Here is a 21,254-nt window from a genome sequence, read left to right as displayed (position 1 = left end):
TAGCAAACCATCTGTCAAGGTTACTTTAGGGTACAGATGTGGGGACCTGCATGGACGCTTCTAAGCTTAATTACTAGCTTAGATCTGGTATCACTGCCACCATCCAGAATTTTCAGTGTCTGGATCACTCCCTTTCCCCCCAAAACCTTCCCCTCCCTGGGTAGCCTTGAGAGACTCCTTCACCAATTCCCTGGTGAGTCCAGATCCAATCCCTTGGATCTTAAAACAAGTAGAAATTAACCATCCCCCCTCCTTTCTCCCACCAACTCCTGGTGGATCCAGATCCAACCCCCTTGGATCTAAAAACCAGGAAAAAATCAATCAGGTATTAAGAAAAAGGCTTTTAATTAAAGAAAAGAAAGGTAAAAGAAAACCTTCTGGGAGAGAGTAGCGTACCAGCTACTCTCTCAGACAACAGATTCAAAACACAGAGGATGTTCCCCTGGGCACAAATTTAGTTACACAAAAAAATACCCAAATACCCATTTTGATTCTACCTCTAATTGCATAAGACAGGTTACAAAGAAATAAACATAAACCTTTTTATTCCTTTCTAAAACTTACTACTCTGATAAGAGGCTGGTTCCTTGATCTTTTTCACTCTGGCTGAAACTGAAACTCTCAGACAAAGGAAAAACTTCCCTCCTTCCTTTTGAAACATCTTGTTCCTCCATTGGTTCCTCTGGTCAAGTGTTAGCTAGGCTAGGTGAACTTTTTAACCCTTTACAGGTAAAAGAGGCATTAACCCTTAACCATCTGTTTATGACATCATCACTTCAGACTACTGGATACTAAGCACAATGGACTCAGCATATATATCCTGCAGTGTCTTTCTATTTCCTCCCACACCATCTGTCCTTTTTCAGGGACCCATGTCATGAGTGTGTTCTAAAACAAGTTCAGACTCTACATTCCTTTGGAGCTACAGAGGAAGTGCCTTGTCTGCATCAAGGCATGGGGATTTATTCCCGGTATTTCCCTAATACCCAAAGCAAGAGGGTTCTTGGGCCTAGTCTAGACCTTCAAAAACTGAATAGATACATCAGAAAGTTGCAGTTCCACATGGTTTCCATTGTGTCAATTATACTTCTCTATATCCAGGTGACTGGTATGCTGCCCTCATCTTACAGACGCCTTTTTCCGTTTGGCAATCCACCCTGGCCACAGAAGGTTTCTGAGGTTCATGGTAAGAGGAGGAGATAACCAGTTCACCATAGTTCCCTTTGGCCTATTCTCAGCACTGATGGTTTCTACCAAGTGCATGGTGGGAGCAGCAGTTTATCTCTGCCATTGAGTTGTCCAGGTATAGCCGTACTTGGACAATTGGTTGGTACAGGGCTGCTGCAGTCAACAGGGGGAAAGCAGCATATATCAAATCCTCCATTTGTTCAGCTGCTTAGGCCTGATAATAAACAGAAAAATCAGTTTAATCTCCATTTCAAATAAGAGTTTATTGTTGCAGCCCTAGACTCAACTTCAGTCTGGGCTTATCTTCCCCAACCAAGGTTTCTGGCTACACAGGACCTCTGTGCAGCATTCAAAGAACAATCACAATACAGAGCCGTCTCAAGCTTGTATGGTGCATGTCTTTCTCTACATATGTGACCCAGCATACTGGGATCCATCTCTGGGGTATGCAGACATGGCTAAAATCAGGCTACTGCCCTCACATACACCATCTGAACAAATTGGTATGCATCACAGCCAGAATGTCGTCATCCCTGGATTGGTGGATGGACCAGAACAATGTGTGCAGGGGAGGTCCTATTCTTACAACTATCTCCTCTGTGATTTTGGTAATGGATACTACTTCTTTGGCCTGAAGAGCTCATTTGAGGGATCTGCAAGCTTAGGGCATGTGGTCTCTTCATAAGGTCAAACTACACATACATGTTCTTGAATTGCATGCAATATTTCAAAAGTATCAACAGTTCCTGCCATACAGTCAGGGCAAGACTACATAGGTGCTCACGGACAACACCACAGCTATGCTTTACATAAACAAGCAAGAGGTTATCAGGTCACGCAGCTTTTGTCAGGGGGCTGTAAAGCTGTGGAATTTTTGTATATAGAACTCTATAACTCTCAAGGCCTCACACCTGCAGAGAGTTCAGACTTGCCTGGCAGACCAGCTAAGCAGATCATTCAGCCTTGATCACGAGTGGTGTCTCAACCCAAGAGTAGTAAGATCAGTACTTTAGGTGCAGGGAATTCCTACAGTGGATCTGATTTCAGCTCAGCAAAACAGGAAATGTTATAAATAAGATACAAGAAGTGGGTGCAGCTTAGGCCTCATCCTAAATTCCTGTCCAAGGCACTATCTGACGGTCTCCTAAATCAGCCAATATACTTACTGGTCTTTTTTTACCGTAAGTCATGTGCTCATAAAGATGAACAAAAGCTCTATACTCTGGATGTATGCCAAATTTCCCTAAATAGCACTAAGCCCTTTCTTCCCAACTCTTTGTTTCCTGTGTGGAAAGAATGAGAGATCCTATTGTACTGGCACAACAACTCTTTAAATGGATTGCCAGCTGCATTGCTATGGTCTATACTGCTGAAGTTTGATGCCTCCTGTGAAATTGTCAGCACATTGAATTAGGGCACATTTGGCTTCTGCTGTCATGAGAATCATAGGATTAGGAGGGACTGTAAGGGTCATCTAGTCTAACCCTCTGCCATGATGCAGGATTTGTTGTGTCTAAACCATCCAAAACAGATAGCTCTCCAGCTTTCTTTTGAAAACCTCCATTGAATCCACAACCTCCCTAGGCAGTCTATTCCATTGTCCTATTGTTAGATCAGTAGAAAGTTTTTCCTGAGATTTAATCTAAATCTGCTGTGCTGTAATTTGAACCTATTGTCCTGCCTTCTCTAGCAAGAGAGAGCAACTTTTCTCCATCTTTTTTATGGCAGCCTTTCAAGTATTTGAGAACCACTATCATGTCCCCTCTTGATCTCCTCTTTTCCAAACAAAACTTACTTAGTTCCTTCAGCATTTGCTCATATGGCTTACATTCCATCCCTTTGATCATCTTTGTTGCTTGCCTCTATATCCTTTCCAGATTCTCTAAATCCTTTATATACATTGGTGATCAAAACTGGATATAGTATTCCAGCTGAGGCCTGCCCAGTAAAGCGTTTCTATCATCTCCCGTGACTTGCATGCATTTCTCAAGCTTACTTATCTGCATGTCATGCAGGACTGTGTCAAAAGCCTTGCTGAAGTCCAGGTATAGTATGTCTACTGTATTCTCCCTATTGACCCAACTAGTTACCCTGTCAAAGAAGGAAATCAAGTTGGTTTGGCATGAATTGTTCTTAGTAAATCCATGCTGGCTGCTAGTGATTAGCCCTTCATCTTCTAGGTATTCACAACTTGAATGTTTTATACATTGATACCTGGGAAGCTACTAGAGCAAAGTCAGGTGGTCTGTAGTTTCTTGGCTCCTCCTTTCCCCCCTTCTTTAAATGTTCCTATTGTTAACATTTGTAGAGTGGTGATGTGGTCCTCTGTACATACCTTTGCTAGCCATTGTGCAACTACTGCAGCATCACAGGATGATGTGAATGTGGGGAAAGCAGTCCTACAGCCCTTCTTCAGAAGAGACTCCTAGGCCCACCTCCATTGAGAAACAGCTTGGAGCTACAGTGGAATACACAATCACTCAAAGAAGAAAAATGGTTACTTACCTTCTTGTAACTTGTTCTCGAATATGTCCATTCTACAACCCAACCTTTTCCCCAACTCATCAGATTCTATCTTCTAAGATTCTGGTATGAAAAAATGAAAGGAGGGGTAGGGCTGTTCCACCCATTATATCCCTGGGCTCCGATCAGGGGGAAGCTAAGATGCGTGTGTAGCTGCCCCTACAGGTACTGCTAGGGAAAACTCTCCAACACCCATGCATGAGATGCATACACACTTACAGTGGAATAGACATACAATGCATCTCAAACAACAACTACAAGGAGGTAAGTAACAGTTTTGTATTTATGTATCATAAGTATTTTAAATACTTCTGTAGTATAAGTATTTTTCCCTTTTACGTCTTTTGGTAACAAAATAAATGCTATTTAATAAAGGCTCAGAATATGAAAGATGAATTTTCTAAAGTTATGTTTTGTTTGGGAGTCTCTAAGGCAGACTCTTTCTTTCACTTTCTTTCTCCACCTTCCCTCTGTTCTCCCTGAGTCCTTTCTCTTGTACTCTCCTTTTGCAGCTGATTCTTTTTTTTTTTTTTACATCCATGAAGCTAGATTTGTCTTATATTGTGTCTTTGCACCTACATTGCTTTCTTTCCTGTAACATAGTCAACATCTTTTCCATTCCTCACTTTCAAGCTTTGAGACTTTTCACTGTTAATCTTAATCTTGTTTGGATTGTGTCAAATACAACACGCAGTGGGTTTCCTCCTACTGTTGAAAACTGAAATAGCCATGTTCGGCCTACATTAAAGTTGCTTACACAAGTGTGTTCTACTGTGACATTTGATCTTGGATTACCATACACCATACAAATGGTAGAAACTAAAAACAGAGACTTTCTCATTTTTAGGAATAAAATTTTTATTCATTACATAAATCAGGAAAATGCTCACAAAATATGAGCTTGATAATAAGAAAGAGACTCCAATCCTACAAAACACTTTTCAGCACACATGTAAGTATAATCCCATAAGGAGTCACACTGAAATCAATAGGACTGTTCATGAGGGTAAAGTTACAACTGTGCTTAAGTGTTTGTAGGACTAGTACCATAATGAATACTTGAGCATATACTTGCCCACATCCCAGCCAGCCTGGCCAAAAACAAAATATAAGAAAAAAAAGAGTTGATCTATTTCCATAAGACAGAAACTTGCTTTCTAAATGAATAAATTTAAAATTCTGAAGAGTTTGAACAATCGACGTTCTCTGAAGATATGGTTAAAGAAAAATTAACTCATCAGTTACATACCCAGTAAAATAGACAGACAACAAATATATACTTAAATATTTGGTTACCATTTATTCAATACACAAAGTACACTCACCTGCAGAAAAAACAGCACACGTGTCTAACTTTTTTGAATATTAACATTTGACAGATAGCGGATTTGTTAAATATATGTGATCAGAGATTTCACACATTTTAATAAAATCACTGGAAATATAATATGGGTAGTATAAAGATGCTTAATAATATAGTAACATCTTGTTAAATAGAATGATACGGTGATTATGTTACTGTGTTTCACAGATATAATGATTATTGTTTTGTCTCTGATATTTACCTGGCAAGGATTTGTAAACCTGTTAAAACTTCCTAAATAAAATAAATGGTTTAATATTTAGATAGATATATAGACAGATATAAAAATGTATTTAATATATTTAATATTTATAGTTTAAATCATGAATGGTATGGTATGATATGAATCTATAAACATTCGGCAATATTAACAGATTAATTCTGCACTGTTAGTATGTTACTTATTTTTTTATATTATGTAGCTTCACAGGATAATGCAATTGAGTGTGGTGATATCAGAGCTCCTTGAGAATGGTTCTTCAGTTATGGTTTGTTTGGAAGATGGTTGGGATATTACTGCACAGGTAAGCTGCTATTATCAATTTGCAAATGGTAGGAACTAGTAAACATCAGGCATTAGATTTTGGCCAAGTAGCTGTAATTTTCTTACAACTTTAAGCAACAAATTCCTAAACACAGCTTGTCCTGGCAGCAGGGAAAAGGCAAGGGCTACCTGGATCTGTCCCCGCTCTTCATCCATTTTGATTTTCAAATCCCAAACGAGCAGTCAAAACAGTATGCTTTCACTCAAGGTCTTGATGGCCCTGCACAATTCAAGGGCCTAACCAAGGTCTGCAGCCCTGTGCAGACTACTGCATGAGGAAAGGCTAAAATTCCCCACAAGAACTTGCTTAACTTTGTGGTTGAAACACATTTTGGCACACAAGGTGAGTTGATGGGCATTACACGCTTATCGCTACCATCACACTCACAGTTCTGACCCTGTAGCATCTGCTGCCAGGACAAATTACCAAAGTATAGATCTTGTGAAACAAATCATGCATTAAATGAAAAGCGACAGCTGAGCTCTTTCAGTGAGTAGATTGTGCCTGTGTAAATGCATCATAATCCAAAAGGTACATGCAGCAAATAAGTAATTCTGTCAGATTGTTTAAGAACCTGACACATAACTCATAGCTCTGTACAAACAAAAGCACAAATGAAACTTAACACTGTCCACTCTGCCATTTTTAAATTATAAGGGAGGAGTGGAGGGATATAGACAGAGCAGGAAGAGGCCCAGTACTGCCTTTTAGCCACTACCTGCTAACTGATAAAGGAAGGACTGCAGGTAACATGGCATCACTCCAGCGGGTATAGTCCACCACCTTCCAGGTCCTTTTCTGCAATCCTCTGCCAGCTGAGATGGCCAGCACCCATTTTCTAAATGTTTGTCATTCTTGTCTATTGAGAAAATGTTTTTAATTTTCATTTAATTTAAATCTGGCAAATATTGTAGTGATTTCCAAATTCTGTAATCACTCGAATTTGCCTGTTTCCCCTCAAATTCAGTAAAACCTCACTTTAGTTGAAGCTCTTTTATATGAAACTTGCTCTTATCCAAATTTGGATTATTTCTGCCATTGTAAATCACTTATCTAGTAACTTCCCCAATTAATAACTTAATATATTTTAATGCTTTTGATGCCTTGCAGTATTTCATAAAAACAAGTTTAGAACATTTCAGTTTGTTGAACAAAACTCTAGATTTAAATATGATATATCTAATATTAATGCCAGCGCACTCTGTTTTGTGATCTAGGTGGTGTCTCTGGTGCAATTACTTAGTGATCCATTCTACAGGACGCTTGAAGGCTTCCAAATGTTAGTGGAAAAAGAATGGCTCTCTTTTGGTCATAAGTTCAATCAGCGTAGTAATGTGACCCTCAATTGTCAGGGTAGTGGATTTGCTCCCATTTTCTTACAGTTCCTGGACTGTGTGCATCAGGTAAGCATAACAAATCTGTGCCTATTCAGTGTTTGGAAAATGGATGCATAGGGCCATCATTGCAGAGCTATTAATAGATAATGCATTGAAAAAGAAATAGGGACTTCCCTTTCACTCTTATGAGATAAGATTTCCCTTTTTTCAGGAAAAAAAGGGAAAATAATGAAGCTATTGGTAGAACATACACTGTCCATGCTAAATAGTCGTAGTTGGTATTGTGTATCATGTAAGGTGATTTACAGAGGGATTTCAAATAGAAGCTCTGTGAGTTAGAGGCAAGCTTCACATAGTACGCAAAGGAGCTTAAATCACAAGAAGGCTTTACTGATCTGGTGCAGACAGTACATTCATTTTCTACAAAGAGAATGTCAGCTGTCCTATATGTGGCAGCCAGCTCTTCTCTTTGCAGGTAACTGTGGGAAGACTTTTCACTCCATCGGTTTTGGAAGCAGAAGAAGCTTATACAATAATTTGAGAGTTGGTGGTGTTTCAGAACTCTTCAGTAAAACTTCAGTCTTTGACTTCATTTCTGCTTCATGCTAAGGTCCACAGATCTGTCACAATTTACTTCGCCAGCTTGCATCTTTGGGGCAGAACCAGACCTGTCAGTCACTGACAGCAGGGGAATGCCCCAGCACCCGAAGTTCCCTCCCTTTTTTCTGCCTCAGGTAGCCAGCAGTTCTGCCAGCCCATCTTGCTGCAGAGCTTTTCTGAGGGAAATTCCAGTTTTTATTTAAAATTTTTAGTCTAAATTTCAGCTCAATAATGTGCCTGTCTCATTCCCAGCTGTGTCCCAGGGCTGTTTTTGATTTTAGGGAGATAGTCTTCTTAGCTCTGCTTCTCATTCTGAGGTGTTTGCAACAGCTGGGGCTGCTACAGGCTTCAGGGAGCAAGCTAGGCTGAGAAAAGCCAGAGATAAAAGGAAGAGTCTGTCTCCTGCTGCCCTTTAGCAAGTGTCTCACAGAGGAGCACAACCAGTTCTGGGCGGTACCCATTTTCTCTCTCACAGCCCCATCTGCCCCCTTCCCCAAACAGCAGAGAGACAGCAACATGCTATAAAACCTCCATGGCCCATCTGTGTCACCACAACTGATTTTCTCTATATAAAAGCCAGGGTCAGCATTAGAGGGTAGCAAACAGGGCAGTTCCCACAGGGTGCCCCAGGAAGCTAAGCTGTTCAGGCTTTGGCTTCAGCCCCAGGTTGTGGGGCACAGGGCCTTGGGCTTCAGCCCCATGCAGTGGAGCTTCAGCTTTCTGCCCTGGGCCCCAGTAAGTCTGATGCTCACCCTGCTTGACAGACCACTGAAATCTGCTCATGGCCCCCAAAGGGGCCCCGGATCCCTGGTTGAGAACCACTGCTGCAAAGCATTTTGAGGCTACATGTTTCATTTGAAAGACATTACAGAAAACAAGGCCCTAAGCCTGCAACCACTTCTGCCTCAGGACAGCATCACTCCCCACACAGTGCACCTGCGCTCAGCCCCGGCTGGGAGCGTTGCCAGGATTGGGGCCTCACGTTTCACTGTGATAATGACCGACAGGCCCAAGCTGTCCACCTGGGCTCCTTGCATGGGGCCTGAGCCTGCCGTGCAGCCCCACGGGTAAGCTCGGGGTTGGAGGGCAGGGTGAGGAGGGCCAGGGGGGATTTCGCCTTTCAAGGGCCGGTTCCAGCCTGCTGCCAGGGCTGGCCCAACTCAGGGTTACTTTACGTGAGGGGTCAGTGGGAGGCGGAAGAGGGCGCACATGATCCTCAGCCCATGGCTGACCAGGGCTCAGTCACTTCCTACTGCCCTGGGGGGGGGAGGGCGCTGAAAGAGGAGCTGCTCAAGACCATCTGGCACGCCTTCTCCACCCTGGACCTGGACCAGAGCGGCAAGGTCTCCAAATCTCAGCTCAAGGCAAGTGCAGGAGGGAGCCTGAGGGCATCAGCTGGGCTGGGAGGCAAGCATCCTCCACCCACTCCCCCCTCTTTTCAGGCAGGGCTGTCGCTGGCAAGGGATCCCGGGCATGGGGCAATAGCAGGGGCTTTGCAGGCTCTTGCCCTGGGGCCTCCTGGCTGTGATTCCTTCCTTCTCTCTCCCTCCACCAAGAGAGAGCAAGAGAAAGGAAGCACCTTGTGACCACCCCAGGGTTGCTGCTGCTGGGAAGCAAAATCAGCAGCCTCAGTCTTTTGTTCCTGCTCTTCACAGGGGTTGGAGTGGAGAGCAGGAGCCTGTGAGCCTCCTGCAAAGCCTTGGGACAGTTGTCTCTGGGAGGTTTGGTGCTTTGGCTCCATTGTGGCACTGCTGGATACCCCAGTCAGAACAGCGTCAGACACATTGACACTCTCTTGGGATGGCCCCAAAATGGTGGGGCTGACTTTGAACACAGGGAGGGTCTTGAAACCTGTCCAGACACACACTTAGTCTGTCCTGGACATAGTACCCCAATGTCCATCTTTGCCACCATATAACTCTGTAAAGTCACTCGGAACTTCCCCTAAAACCTGATTGTGGCCCCTCAGGGGTCCCTGGACCCCTGGTTGAGAACTACTTCTGTAAGGGGCTTTTGGGCCCAGCCTTCTGGTCGTGCTGCCCTTCTGTAACAGACCTTCCCTTTTAGGATGCCTATTCATATACTGAGCCAATACATCCAGTGGGGAAACAGAACTATCTGGCCCATGTAAATCCCATGCAGTAGGCTGGGATAGAATTTCTGGAGATCCCACAGTTGGGCCCCAGGCCTGTTTCTTCCTTGAGGGACTCATAAGGAGTGACACGGACCGATGGCTTTACCAGTTCTTTTCCACCGGTCCCAGTCCAGGACAGAACCCTTCTCTGTGCATAGCCTTTGCAATGTTACAGCTCGAACTTTGGCTCTGAAAATAGTTTTGTAAATCATTTTTCTGAGATAGCTTAGTTAAGTCTAGTTAGATAGTTTGGGATTTGGGTGGGTTCCCTGCCTTTGTTCTCCCACTCTTTGGTATGCCCAATGTTTCAAGCTTCAAGCCCTGTTTGTCCTATCCCTGGTTCTTTCTGATTAGTGACCATTGCTAGAGCTGCCTGTTTTGCCTTGGGGAATCGCACATTCCTTCAAAAAGTGATATCTGTTGCTCATTTCCCCTTGTACTAAGCAGTCTCAAGAGTGCAGATATTTAATGAAGATGTCCTTGAAGCCCCAGTCTGATCCTGCCCCCTCCTGATCCCCATCTCACCGACATGAGCCTCCTGGTAGTGTCCCACCAGCACCAGCGTTCTCTAGCTAGGAATCCTCCAGCAGTACAAGGACTCCACTAAATGAAGGCATGAGGAGGGTGAAGATAAACACCCTCATTAAAAGAGGGACAAACCACTCCATGTGTCCTCTGAGAAAAAGCCTGCTTCTCCTCTTCTCTTACCACCAAGTGAGACTCTGTGCCACAAGGCGGGTTCAACCTGGAGCTCACAGGCAGTATGGATCAGCATCAACAAAACTAGGAGCTACCACCATTCTGAAGCCATCTCTGACAGAGGCAGGACTGACCCCTGCATCACACAAAGGAACTTTCACTGTCTGCATTGATGGTACTGCACAGTACAAATACTGCTGCATCCAAACACTCACTGATGGATCCATCCAGACCCAAGACTCCTGCCAGCTCTCCTCTCATTAGTATTCCCTTTTCAAGGATCTGGCAATTTACACACATCCCAGATCACCAGTTTTTCTGACCCAATTCTATCCTTGCACCATCATTACATCATTTGCCAGTCCTGAGCACCAGTCATGCCATAAGTGCTCCAACACCATCGGTACCCTACTCGCCCATTCCTGCCTCTGTCCAGACAATCCTAAGACACATTGTACCATCAGTTCCACCAATAGAGTCAAACAACCCCTACTCCAGTGGTTCAGAAACAAGACTTGATCCCAGAGAAGACTTCCAGGGCCTCCCGGATGCCTCCAAGTTCTCAGGACCCACACTTGTTGGGCTAGTGACCAATGGTACCCCCTCCTTGCCGCCTCATTGTTATGATCCCACCCACTGGCCATACTGGGGCTCCTGTGATCTGTACTTTTGGGCCCCAGACTATGAGGACCCCAGCACTGATTTCAACAAAGATTACCTCCCGAGCAGGAGCAACTGATAGAGGATTCAGCTGATAAAGTATTAAAGAAGGGTAATATAATTAATTCCAATCAACATGGGTTTATCAGAAAATGAATCCTAACACATCTCTTTTGATGAGATTACAAGTTGGTTGATAAAGGTAAATAGTATTGATGTAATGTACTTAGACTTCATTAAGACATTTGATTTGGTACTGCGTGACATTTTGATTAAAAAACTAGAAAAAGATAAAATTAACAGGACGCCCGTTAAATGGAATAAAAATTGGCTCACCGATAGATCTTGAAGTGTATTTGTAAATGGAGAATCATCATTGAATTGGATGTGTTTCTAGTGGGGGCCTGTAGGGATCAGTTGTTTTGTCCCTGTGCTATGTAACATTTTTGTCAATGACCTGTAAGAAAACAGAAAAAATCTCTGATAAAATATTCACGTGACACAAAAATTGGGGGAATGATAAAAAAAATTAAGAGGATAGGTCACTGATACAGAGCAGTCTGCGTTGTTTGGTAAGTTGGGAACAAGCAAACAACATGTTTTAATATGTAAATGTATACATGTAGGAACAAGAATTTAGGCCATATTTATAGGATGAGCAACTCTATTGTAGATAATCAGCTGAATATGAGCTCCCAGTGCAATGCTGTAGCCAAAAGGGCTAGTACAATCCTTGGATGCATAAATAGGAATTTTGAGTAGGAGTAGAGAGGTTATTTTACCTTTATATTTGGCACTGGTGCCACTGCTGCTGGAATACTGTGTCCAGTTCTGGTGTCCACAATTGAAGAAGGTTGTTGATAAATTGGAGAGGGTTCAGAGAAGAGCCGTGAGAAAGATTAAAGGATTAGAAAGCATGCCTTATAGTGATAGACTCAAGGAGCTCGATCTATTTAGCGTAATGAAGAGTAGGCTAAGGGGTGGCTTGATTACAGTCTTCAAGTACCTATGTGGAGCATAAATATTTGATAATGGATCTTCAGTCTAGCACAGAAAGGTATGAAACAATCCAATAGCTGCAAGTTAAAGCTAGCCAAGTCAGCCTGGAAATAATATATACATTTTTATCAGGGAGGGTAATTAACCGTTTGAACAATTTACCAAAGGTCATAGTAGATTCTCCTCTTGGAGATCTGCAGAGTAGCAACTAGGGCACCATTCACACTTTTACTAAGCATTATGCCCTGCTTTGAGTTTCTGCCAAGGATGCTTCTTTTGGTTCAGTGATCCTACAATCAGTGTGCAGAACACTTCCTAGTTCCCTCCTCCTCAACATGCACTGCTGGGAAGTCATCAACAGTGAATACCTATAGGGACCAGATCTTGAAGAAGGAAAGTTACTTACCTTATAGTAACTGGAGTTCCTTGAGGTGTGTGGCCCCTGTGGATATTGCATGACCCACCCTCCTTCCCGTCTGCTCGGTTTCTCACTTGATTCACAGTGGCTACTATCTACAATCAGATGAGCTTTTTAAATTTGAAGTTGGGAGTCTTCTCAAATGACCCATTGTTGTACTTTTAATTCAGACAAATATTCCTCCCAACTGTGATACCATTAATTCCCTAAGGAAATCTTGGAAATATTCCTCTTTTGGTTAAGCAGTATTTAGGTGCACTAATAATATCAGGTCAGAGCAGTCAGAACTCCAGTACTGAGATCTGCTAGGTGGTCATTTGTTCACCAAATTCTGCATATTGGTCATCCAATCTAAGCCAATGCCATTTCCTTTCTTTTGGCAGATATATTCTCCACACCTTAATGCCCAGAGGAATATGTATATTACAGGCAGGGCCAGCAACACTGACTATTATTAAGAGAGGGTGTATATTTATTTATTTCAGAGTAGCAGGCATGTTAGTCTGTATCCACAAATTTGTTAGTCTCTAAGGTGGCACAAGTACTCCTGTTCTTCTTATATTTATTTATGTAATTATAAAGTACCTTGTTTTGAATTTCCATATTTAATGATTGTGTTTCCCACCTTGGAGAGAGACTGCTATGAAAATCCCAGTGTAAGGAATCTGTGAACTTGAGCACAAAGTATAGGAAAATGTATCCATGCTTACCTGAAAATTTCCTTTCTTCTGGTAATAAGGTCAACAGATCTGTCTCACTCTACAGAAAACCAGATCATCCAGAATAGAGATGGAAATTGATATCCAAGGATTTAAGTTTATAATCATTAGGTAGACTGCTCTACAGTAGGAGAAATAGATGTTTTTCCTCCAAGCATATGTAACATCATCTGTAATTTAGGAAATTAGGTTTGAATTATCCTGGCCAGGGAAGTTGTCTCAACAGGAGAGAACTTCATGTTCTCCTGTTGCCGGTGACTGAGGGATCTGTTCTGCCCGAAGCTGCACGCAGGATGAAATACCCATTGTAACAAATCTGTGGACCTTATTACTCAAAAAAAGGAGATTTTCAGGTAAGCATTGATAAAGTTTCCTATTCTGCCCATCTTTTTCGAATGCAATGTTGATGTAGCCGTCTTGACCCAGAATATTAGAGAGACAAGGTGGGTGAGGTAATATCTTCAACTTCCGTCGGAGAGAGAGAGAAGCTTTCAAGCTTACAGCGAGCTCTTCTTCATCTCTAAAGCTTATTTCTCTCACCAACAGAAGTTGTTCCAATAAAAGATATTACCTCACCCACCTTTTCTCTCATCTTTTTTTGGCCAATATAAGTGTTTCTATTACTCTCCAAACTACATTTCTCTCTGTAAAATCAGCTATTTATTTTTTCTAGGATAAGCCATTCATTTACCAGAATTAATATTTGTATAGTGTCCTTTAAAAAATAAGAGTAAATTATCTATTTGTTTTTACTTTGGCTAAAGAGTATCATTTAGATAGTCTTTAGGTGCCACTGGACTCCTCATTGTTTTTATTTAGAAAAAACTATCTTTATAACTAATGTGAGGGTATTTTTAAAATACAGTAGCAGCTTCCCATATATGGTACTGTGAATTTCTTTCTTATCTATTTTTTGTTTAGGAAGTGATACAAATTATTAATATTTTGAACAGACACACTTTACACAATGGTTGTAGGCTGAGTATATGATATAGAATCATAACTATGAATGAATTATCTAGGAGTAGTTCATAAAACTTTCTGAAGATAGTCTTTTAGTCCATTGTGATATGTTGTTGACTTAACAAATTCTAACAATATTGCTACAGATTTCAAGGGTATGATTTTTGAAAGTTGTCCAAGTTAATATGTATGCTTATATAGAAATTTGTCTTGAAGAATCTGATCCTAAATACTCATACCGTGGTGTTTCTATGAGTAGTGCTCTATGTTAGTTTGTGTTCAGCTAGATATTATTATTATTATTATTTATTATAATCAGATGGGAATTTGATCCTAAAATTTAATATATTACAATCTGATATGCAAATATTCCATAAATAAACACTGAGAAACGTTTGGTCTCTCTTCAAATCTCTTTTTTAACCATTCATTTCAGTTTTGACATCTTGAGTGCAATAAAATTTTAGAGCCAATGTGCATAAATTTGTCATTCGTTGAACTAAAGTTACAAAGAAAACATATGAAACAGTGATTCCTAAATTAGAACTGCATCATCTTTTAAAAAGTCACTGTTTATGCCAGTATCTCCAGGTGTCAGCTAAATTATTAATGCTAAATCATGTTTCACAATAGAAACATCTGGCAGATAGTCTCATCGCTTCTAAGAAGATAGGATGAATTAAAATGATGTCATTACAGGAAGCTCCCCTTATTTTATACTTCAGCTATATCTATTTGGTATTTTGATAAATATAGCTCAACTGTATAGTTAACAAATGATGCTCCAGAATTTAAATAAAATTCTCCATCAATTTTAGGGTCCAATCCTGCAAAGAGTTACATATGTGAAATATTTTATTTACATTAGTAGTTACAATGAACTCAGTATGACTACTCCCATGAAGTTATTCAGCTGTTCATGCATTTGCAATGACAGCTTCTTAGCGATTACTAGTTACTCTGTAGAATATTTAGGAATTTTTTTGATTCATTTAAATCAAATTAATATTTATTTGCATTAGGATTACAAAATTAAAAGATATTATAAAACTGGAAATCTACAAATAGTATTCTGAAGAGAACTGAATAAATTCTGGAACTTAGGAGCAGGGCCGGCTCTACTGTTTTCGCTGCCACAAGCAGCACGCTGAATTGCCGCCACGGATGGCAGGGGCAGTGCGTGAGCCATTAGGGCGGCACGCACATTTCCGCAGTGGCGGCAATTTGGCAGCAGCTTCTGTCTTCAGACAGAAGACAGAAGCTGCACCGCCATCGACAGCTGAACATAGAAGCTGCCGCCGAATTGCCACCGCTGCAGAAACACGTGTGCCGCCCTCACGGCACACAAACTGCCCCCGCCATCCTCAGCGGCAATTCAGCACACGGGTTGGAGGGCAAAAACACACGGACTGCTACCTCTTGCAGATTGCTGCCCGAAGCACCTGCTTGGAATGCTGGTGCCTGGAGCCGGCCCTGTTCAGGGGTCTTTATTCTAGTCTTTATTTTAGTTTCAGTATCAGAAACATCTGTATGTTTACTTAGCCAATTTAGGTATCCATTACATATGTATTATCATTTAGGATAGGAATTTCAAAGGAATCTAATGGTGCTAAACACTCACTGCCTGATTTACATTTCTGGGTTGCTTATGTGAAAATTGCATCGTTAACCAATATTACAACCTTTTACACAAGTTTAGGGTCTGATCCCTTTCAAATCCATTGACTGCAAGGGGGACAAAAGCCGATAAATTATAACTAAATATACTTAACCTTTTAAAGGAGTTAAGTAACCTGCAATGACTAGTGACATCTTTTTTGTGTTTATTTGTAATCAGTGAAATAATCCCAATTACCTTCTCTTACAGTAGATTTCCAGGGCACACAATTCTCTCATTTCTGATTGTCTGACCTACATTTTATCAGGGACTTTTGACCCCAGTAGCTCACCACTAATTTGAACTTTGCAAATTGTACTGTAGTTGGAGAAATAAATGCAGTGAGCACCTAAGCCAGTTCTGGCACCTGTCCCATATCCAAGTAGGCAGAAATCAACTGTTAAAACACAAAATAATAGCAACTATGTCATTCACCTTTGTTCTCTCATACTGCAAATATTTTAAATTAATAATTGTTTTCCTGCAGAAGTAAATTGCATTATAATAATTTCTACAGTTACTTTAGGTCCAGAAGTTTCAGAAAGGGGATCTGGTTGAGAAATTATTTCATTCTCTACACATACATCCCAGCCAGGATTTGAACAGCAGTTTATTTTTATTGCCCTTTAAATTTGGTAAACTACTTATTGGCACTTAGGCAGAAATTCGGATGCTGTAAAATTCATGACAAACAGCAAATCTGTTGATCTATAAAAATATCCATCCTTTGTGCAATTCACTAAAAATTCTTAACATGGAAAAAATGTATGAAACTACATATAGTGTGTATATTTGTAAATGTAGCTTTTTGTGATCTGTCAGTTTATTATTACATATGGCATTGCTATCCAGAATTAATGTATATGACCACTTTTAAATCTGTGCATTCCAGTAAAAGCATTGTAATCCCACTATAATTCTGTCAATCTTTTTCTTCTCCTTTTTATAAAGAAAATCTGAAAAGCTTTTTCCTTCATAAACTTGGTCTTCCACAATTTTATAATGGAGATCTTACACATCTGTATCATTACAAAAGCTATGAGAGTTTAGCAGTCTGCATTATGGAAATAGAGGGGACAGAATAAGCAAGTGTGCACCGAACTGGAAGTTCTTACAGTGGCTTAATATTTTAGATATCTGCCCAGTAGCTAACATTCAAATGAGAATTCATTGTCTGAAATACTGTATATGCGCCTATCTATTCCTTTAGGGATTTTTCCTATATTACTCCGATCCATCACTGCTATACATTGGTACCTAATTTCTTTTTGATGGATTCAGATTCAGAAATTTGTTAAACTAACACATCTGATACTATGCTCCCAAATCAGCTCTCGCAGAAAAACAGTCATAGACAAACAGCATGTCACTTTGGGCAAACATTTTTCAAGCAGTGTATCTGACTTCTCAGTCCTTTTCCTCAAATGAAACCTGCACACCTTCAAAAGGCAAGCCTGGGAGCTTAAATTCATAACTTTGCTAGACACTAAAAATAATGGTCTTAATAAAGACACTGGATGTATGGCACATTGCAACAATCTGTAACCCACTAACATCCCTTTTTTGACCTACGAATGACTGCAGAGGGGTTAACTGGCCACTTCACTTTGAGTGGTCCCTTAAAACATATGTTAATTACTTTTGCTAAACAATCTGTTTCACCTTGTATTTAGCTGTGACACTCTCAATACCTTTCCCAGACTTGAAGAAGAGCTCTCTGTAGCTCAATAGCAGGTCTCTTTTACCCACAGAAATTGGTCCAGCAAAAGATACTGTCTCATCCACCTTGTCACTCAAGATTTTTAGCATTTCTGAAAATCTAAACCTGAACCACATAAAAGCAGATTTGAGTATTTAATGCCAATTGAGCATATTCCCATGATCTTCAGGGGTTTCCAGTTAGTTTGATATATTGTAATGGTAGTGATTAATGATAAACGTTTCTTCCCTGAGATGGGTAAAAGAAGGGAGATAGCTGAACAAAGAGCAGAAAGAAAAGTTGAGAGGTAAAATGAAAAAGAAAGGAAGGAAATGAGAAATAAACGCAATAATATTGGGAATATTGCAAGAATAAATGAGTATGGAGGTGTTAGTGTTATGATAGACAAAGCCCCATGAGATTTATATTTCAAGTGATCCATTTAATTGGTAGCTCTGCTTGTGTTCTTAAAATAGTGTATTTATCTTCGTTTCATCTGAAGATTTACATACAGTTTTCTTAATTTGGAAAATGAAATTAAAAGGTGATAAAAGGAAATTGCCACGTGACATTGTTCAGGCCAAGAACTTAGCAAGCATAAAAGGAGTTAGACATTGAAATGCATAACAAGTATATCCAGAGTTGTTATAATTAATGCTAACAAATTTTGGAAGGGGTATTAAAGCTCATGCTTAAGGGCTTAAGCTAGTCTCTAAATATTAATGATCAGAATGAGACTTTTTATGGCGGGGGCAGATTATCCCACGTCAGTCTACTGAGGAATTTTGACACCTTCCTCTTAAGGATCTGGCACTATTAGACAGGATACTGAACTAGATGGACCTTTAGACTGATCCATGATGGCAAATCTTCTGTTCCTAATTGAGAGTCTATATTATGTTCATTCATGTAAATATATAGAATTATATATATGTGATGGCAAGACAACTTTCTAACATGTTTCTTTCTTAATGTAATTGTAACATTGATGACTCAAAGTGAGATGAAACAAACGGGTAGATCGGCACTGCTGTGATTGATGCAGTGATGTCAATTTAGCGGGTCTGGTGAAGACCCGCTAGGTCGATGGCACAGCGCTCTCCTCTCAACTCTGGTACTTACATTATTCTTGTAACTGAAGTAGCATAACTTAGGTGACTTACCATGGTAGTGTAGACAAGGCCTACTGCAAAGTACTTGCCACTGCGCTCTTTGTATATTTCTACCAGGATAATACTCAAAATTATTGGGGTCTGAGTAAGCAGCCAACTTTGAAAAGAAACTTTGTTTTTATGCTTCCTTTTCAAAAAAGATGCATCCTCGGATATTGTGTGTGACAAAGATATCCCACATCCAGTGTGAAATAATGACTAAGAGAGAGAGTTTAGCCCAGAGAGCAGCATAATCATGAATCAGATTTGTCCAATTTTTTTTATATAATATAAAATTATATATATATATATATATATTATGGCTGTCAGCGATTAAAAAAATTAATCGGGATTAAAAAGATTAATTGTGTGATTAATCACGATGTTAAACAATAATAGAATACCATTTAAATATTGTGAATGTTTTCTACATCTTCAAATATACTTATTTCAGTTACAACACAGAACACAAAGTGTACAGTGCTCACTTTATTTTTTATTACAAATATTTGTGCTATAAAAAACAAAAAAAAAATAGTAGTTTTCAATTCACCTCATACAAGTACCGTAGTGCAATCTCTTTATCATGAAAGTTGAACTTACAAATGTAGAATTATGTACAAAAAAACTGCTCCACCAGCCTGGATTCCCTCTCCCTGTTTTGCTGAATTAGGCTCCCTGGCCTCTTGTAGCACATACACACAGGTAGAGCCACACCCAGCTGCAGACACAGACTAAAGTCAGCTGTGGGTGAGAGGACTCACCCAGGACTCACGTGCACAGGCCCTTTGGGGGATAAACCCTAAATAATACTGTTTTGTGCTGTATAGAAAGATCTGCACAGCGCAAGCTTGTAAAAATTCTCCCTCTCCCTCAATGTGGAAAGAGAGATGCATAGCTTCTACCCTCCCCTTCCCCCCCAGATATGAATTGCACAAGCTGGGTTATGTTATAAACAAGAAATAAGTTTATTAACTACAAAAGGTAAATTCTAAGTGATTATAAGGGATAGCAAACAGATCAAAGCAGATTGCCGATAAATAAACAAAAAATGCAAACTGAGCTTAACACACTAGTTAGGTAAGATATAAATTAGCAAATTCTCAACCTGAGTGATAAACAGGATTGCAGATTCTTGAGACACAAGTTGCCTTGGCTTTCCCATACACAGGCTAAAAATCCTTCTAGCCTGGGACCATCACTTCCCACAGTTCAGTCTTTGTTTCCTCCTCAGGCATTTCCAGGTGTGTTGTTGTAGGGAGAGTGAGGTCCCCTCATAATGTCGTTTCCCCCTTTTATATCTTCTCTCTACCTTCTGGAAAGCTCTTTTGCTGTGACCTGGATCAAATAGTTCCAGTAGTGCTATATCTGAGGTGTTCCTATTGTACACAGTTCCTGGAGTAATCCTTGTGCTTGTGTGCATTTCTTCAATAAGCCATTAACATGGTTTGGCCTCGTGACATGTTTCAGCAGCACATATATAGCCAAACTTCATAACTTCACACACGAGGATAGCACCCACAATCCCACGAGATACTACTGTCTAGCAGATCAAGACTTTTAGTAGGACACTTCACAAGGCATGCTTGGTATAAGACATATCCTAATTACATCACAGTGGTGAATATTGAGGTGTCAAGGTGTAACAGGTGGGTTGTGCTCAATAAAGATCCAAAGCACTGCAGACTGACACATGTTCACTTTCATCATCTGAGTCAGATGCCACCAGCAGAAGATTGATTTTCTTTTCTGGTGGTTCGGGTTCTGTAGTTTCCATATCAGAGTGTTGCTCTTTTAAGACTTCTGAAAGCTTGCTCCACACGTCTTCTCTCTCAGATTTTGAAAGACACTTCAGATTCTTAAACCTGGGATCGAGTGCTGTAGCTATCTTTAGAAATCTCACATTGGCACCTTCTTTGTGTTTTGTCAAATCTGCAGTGAAAGGTATTCTTAAAATGAACAACATGTGCTAGGTCATCATCCAAGACTGCTATAACATGAAATATATGTCAGATATCAGGTAAAACAGAGCAGGAGACATACTGTTCTCCCCCAAGGAGTTCAGTCACAAATTTAATTAACACAACATTTTTCTAACAAGCATCATCAGCATGGAAGCATGTCCTCTGGAATGGTGGCCAAAGCATGAAGAGACATGAATGTTTAGCATAACTGGCACATAAATACCTTGCAATGCCAGCTACATAAGTGCCATGCAAACGCCTGTTCTCACTTTCAGGTAACATTGTAAATAACAAGCCGGGATTATCATCTCCCGTAAATGTAAACAAACTTGTTTCTCTTAGTGATTGGCTGAACAAGAACTAGGACACTTGTAGGCTCTAAAGTTTTACATTGTTTTGTTTTTAAATGCAGACATGTAACAAAAAAAATCTGTAGGTTGCACTTTCACAATAAAAAGATTGCATAATGGTATTGTATGAATTGAACTGAAAAATACTATTTTGTTTATCATTTTTATATGCACATATTTGTAATAAAAATAATATAAAGTGAGAACTGTACACTTTGTATTCTGTGTTGTAATTGAAATCAATATGTTTGAAAATGTAGAAAAAATCCAAAAAATATATTATAC

The 21,254-nt window shown here is 40.2% G+C and overlaps 1 protein-coding gene across 1 annotated transcript in view; it reads left to right on the top strand.

Moving 5' to 3' along the window:
• The window catches only part of SBF2 (SET binding factor 2), a 636,382-nt gene that overhangs the window by 592,258 nt on the left and 22,870 nt on the right, over positions 1–21,254 (top strand). The window contains exons 31-32 of the mRNA XM_075065844.1: positions 5,497–5,598; positions 6,837–7,022. Of these exons, the coding sequence (XP_074921945.1) occupies positions 5,497–5,598; positions 6,837–7,022 (288 nt within the window). The remainder of the gene's footprint in view (positions 1–5,496; positions 5,599–6,836; positions 7,023–21,254) is intronic.

This window comes from Chelonoidis abingdonii, chromosome 4 (genome assembly GCF_003597395.2).
Source record: "Chelonoidis abingdonii isolate Lonesome George chromosome 4, CheloAbing_2.0, whole genome shotgun sequence".
Taxonomy (NCBI): Eukaryota; Metazoa; Chordata; order Testudines; family Testudinidae; genus Chelonoidis; species Chelonoidis abingdonii.
Note: the sequence above shows the minus strand (reverse complement) of the source record. Positions and strands in the feature narration are given on the sequence as shown.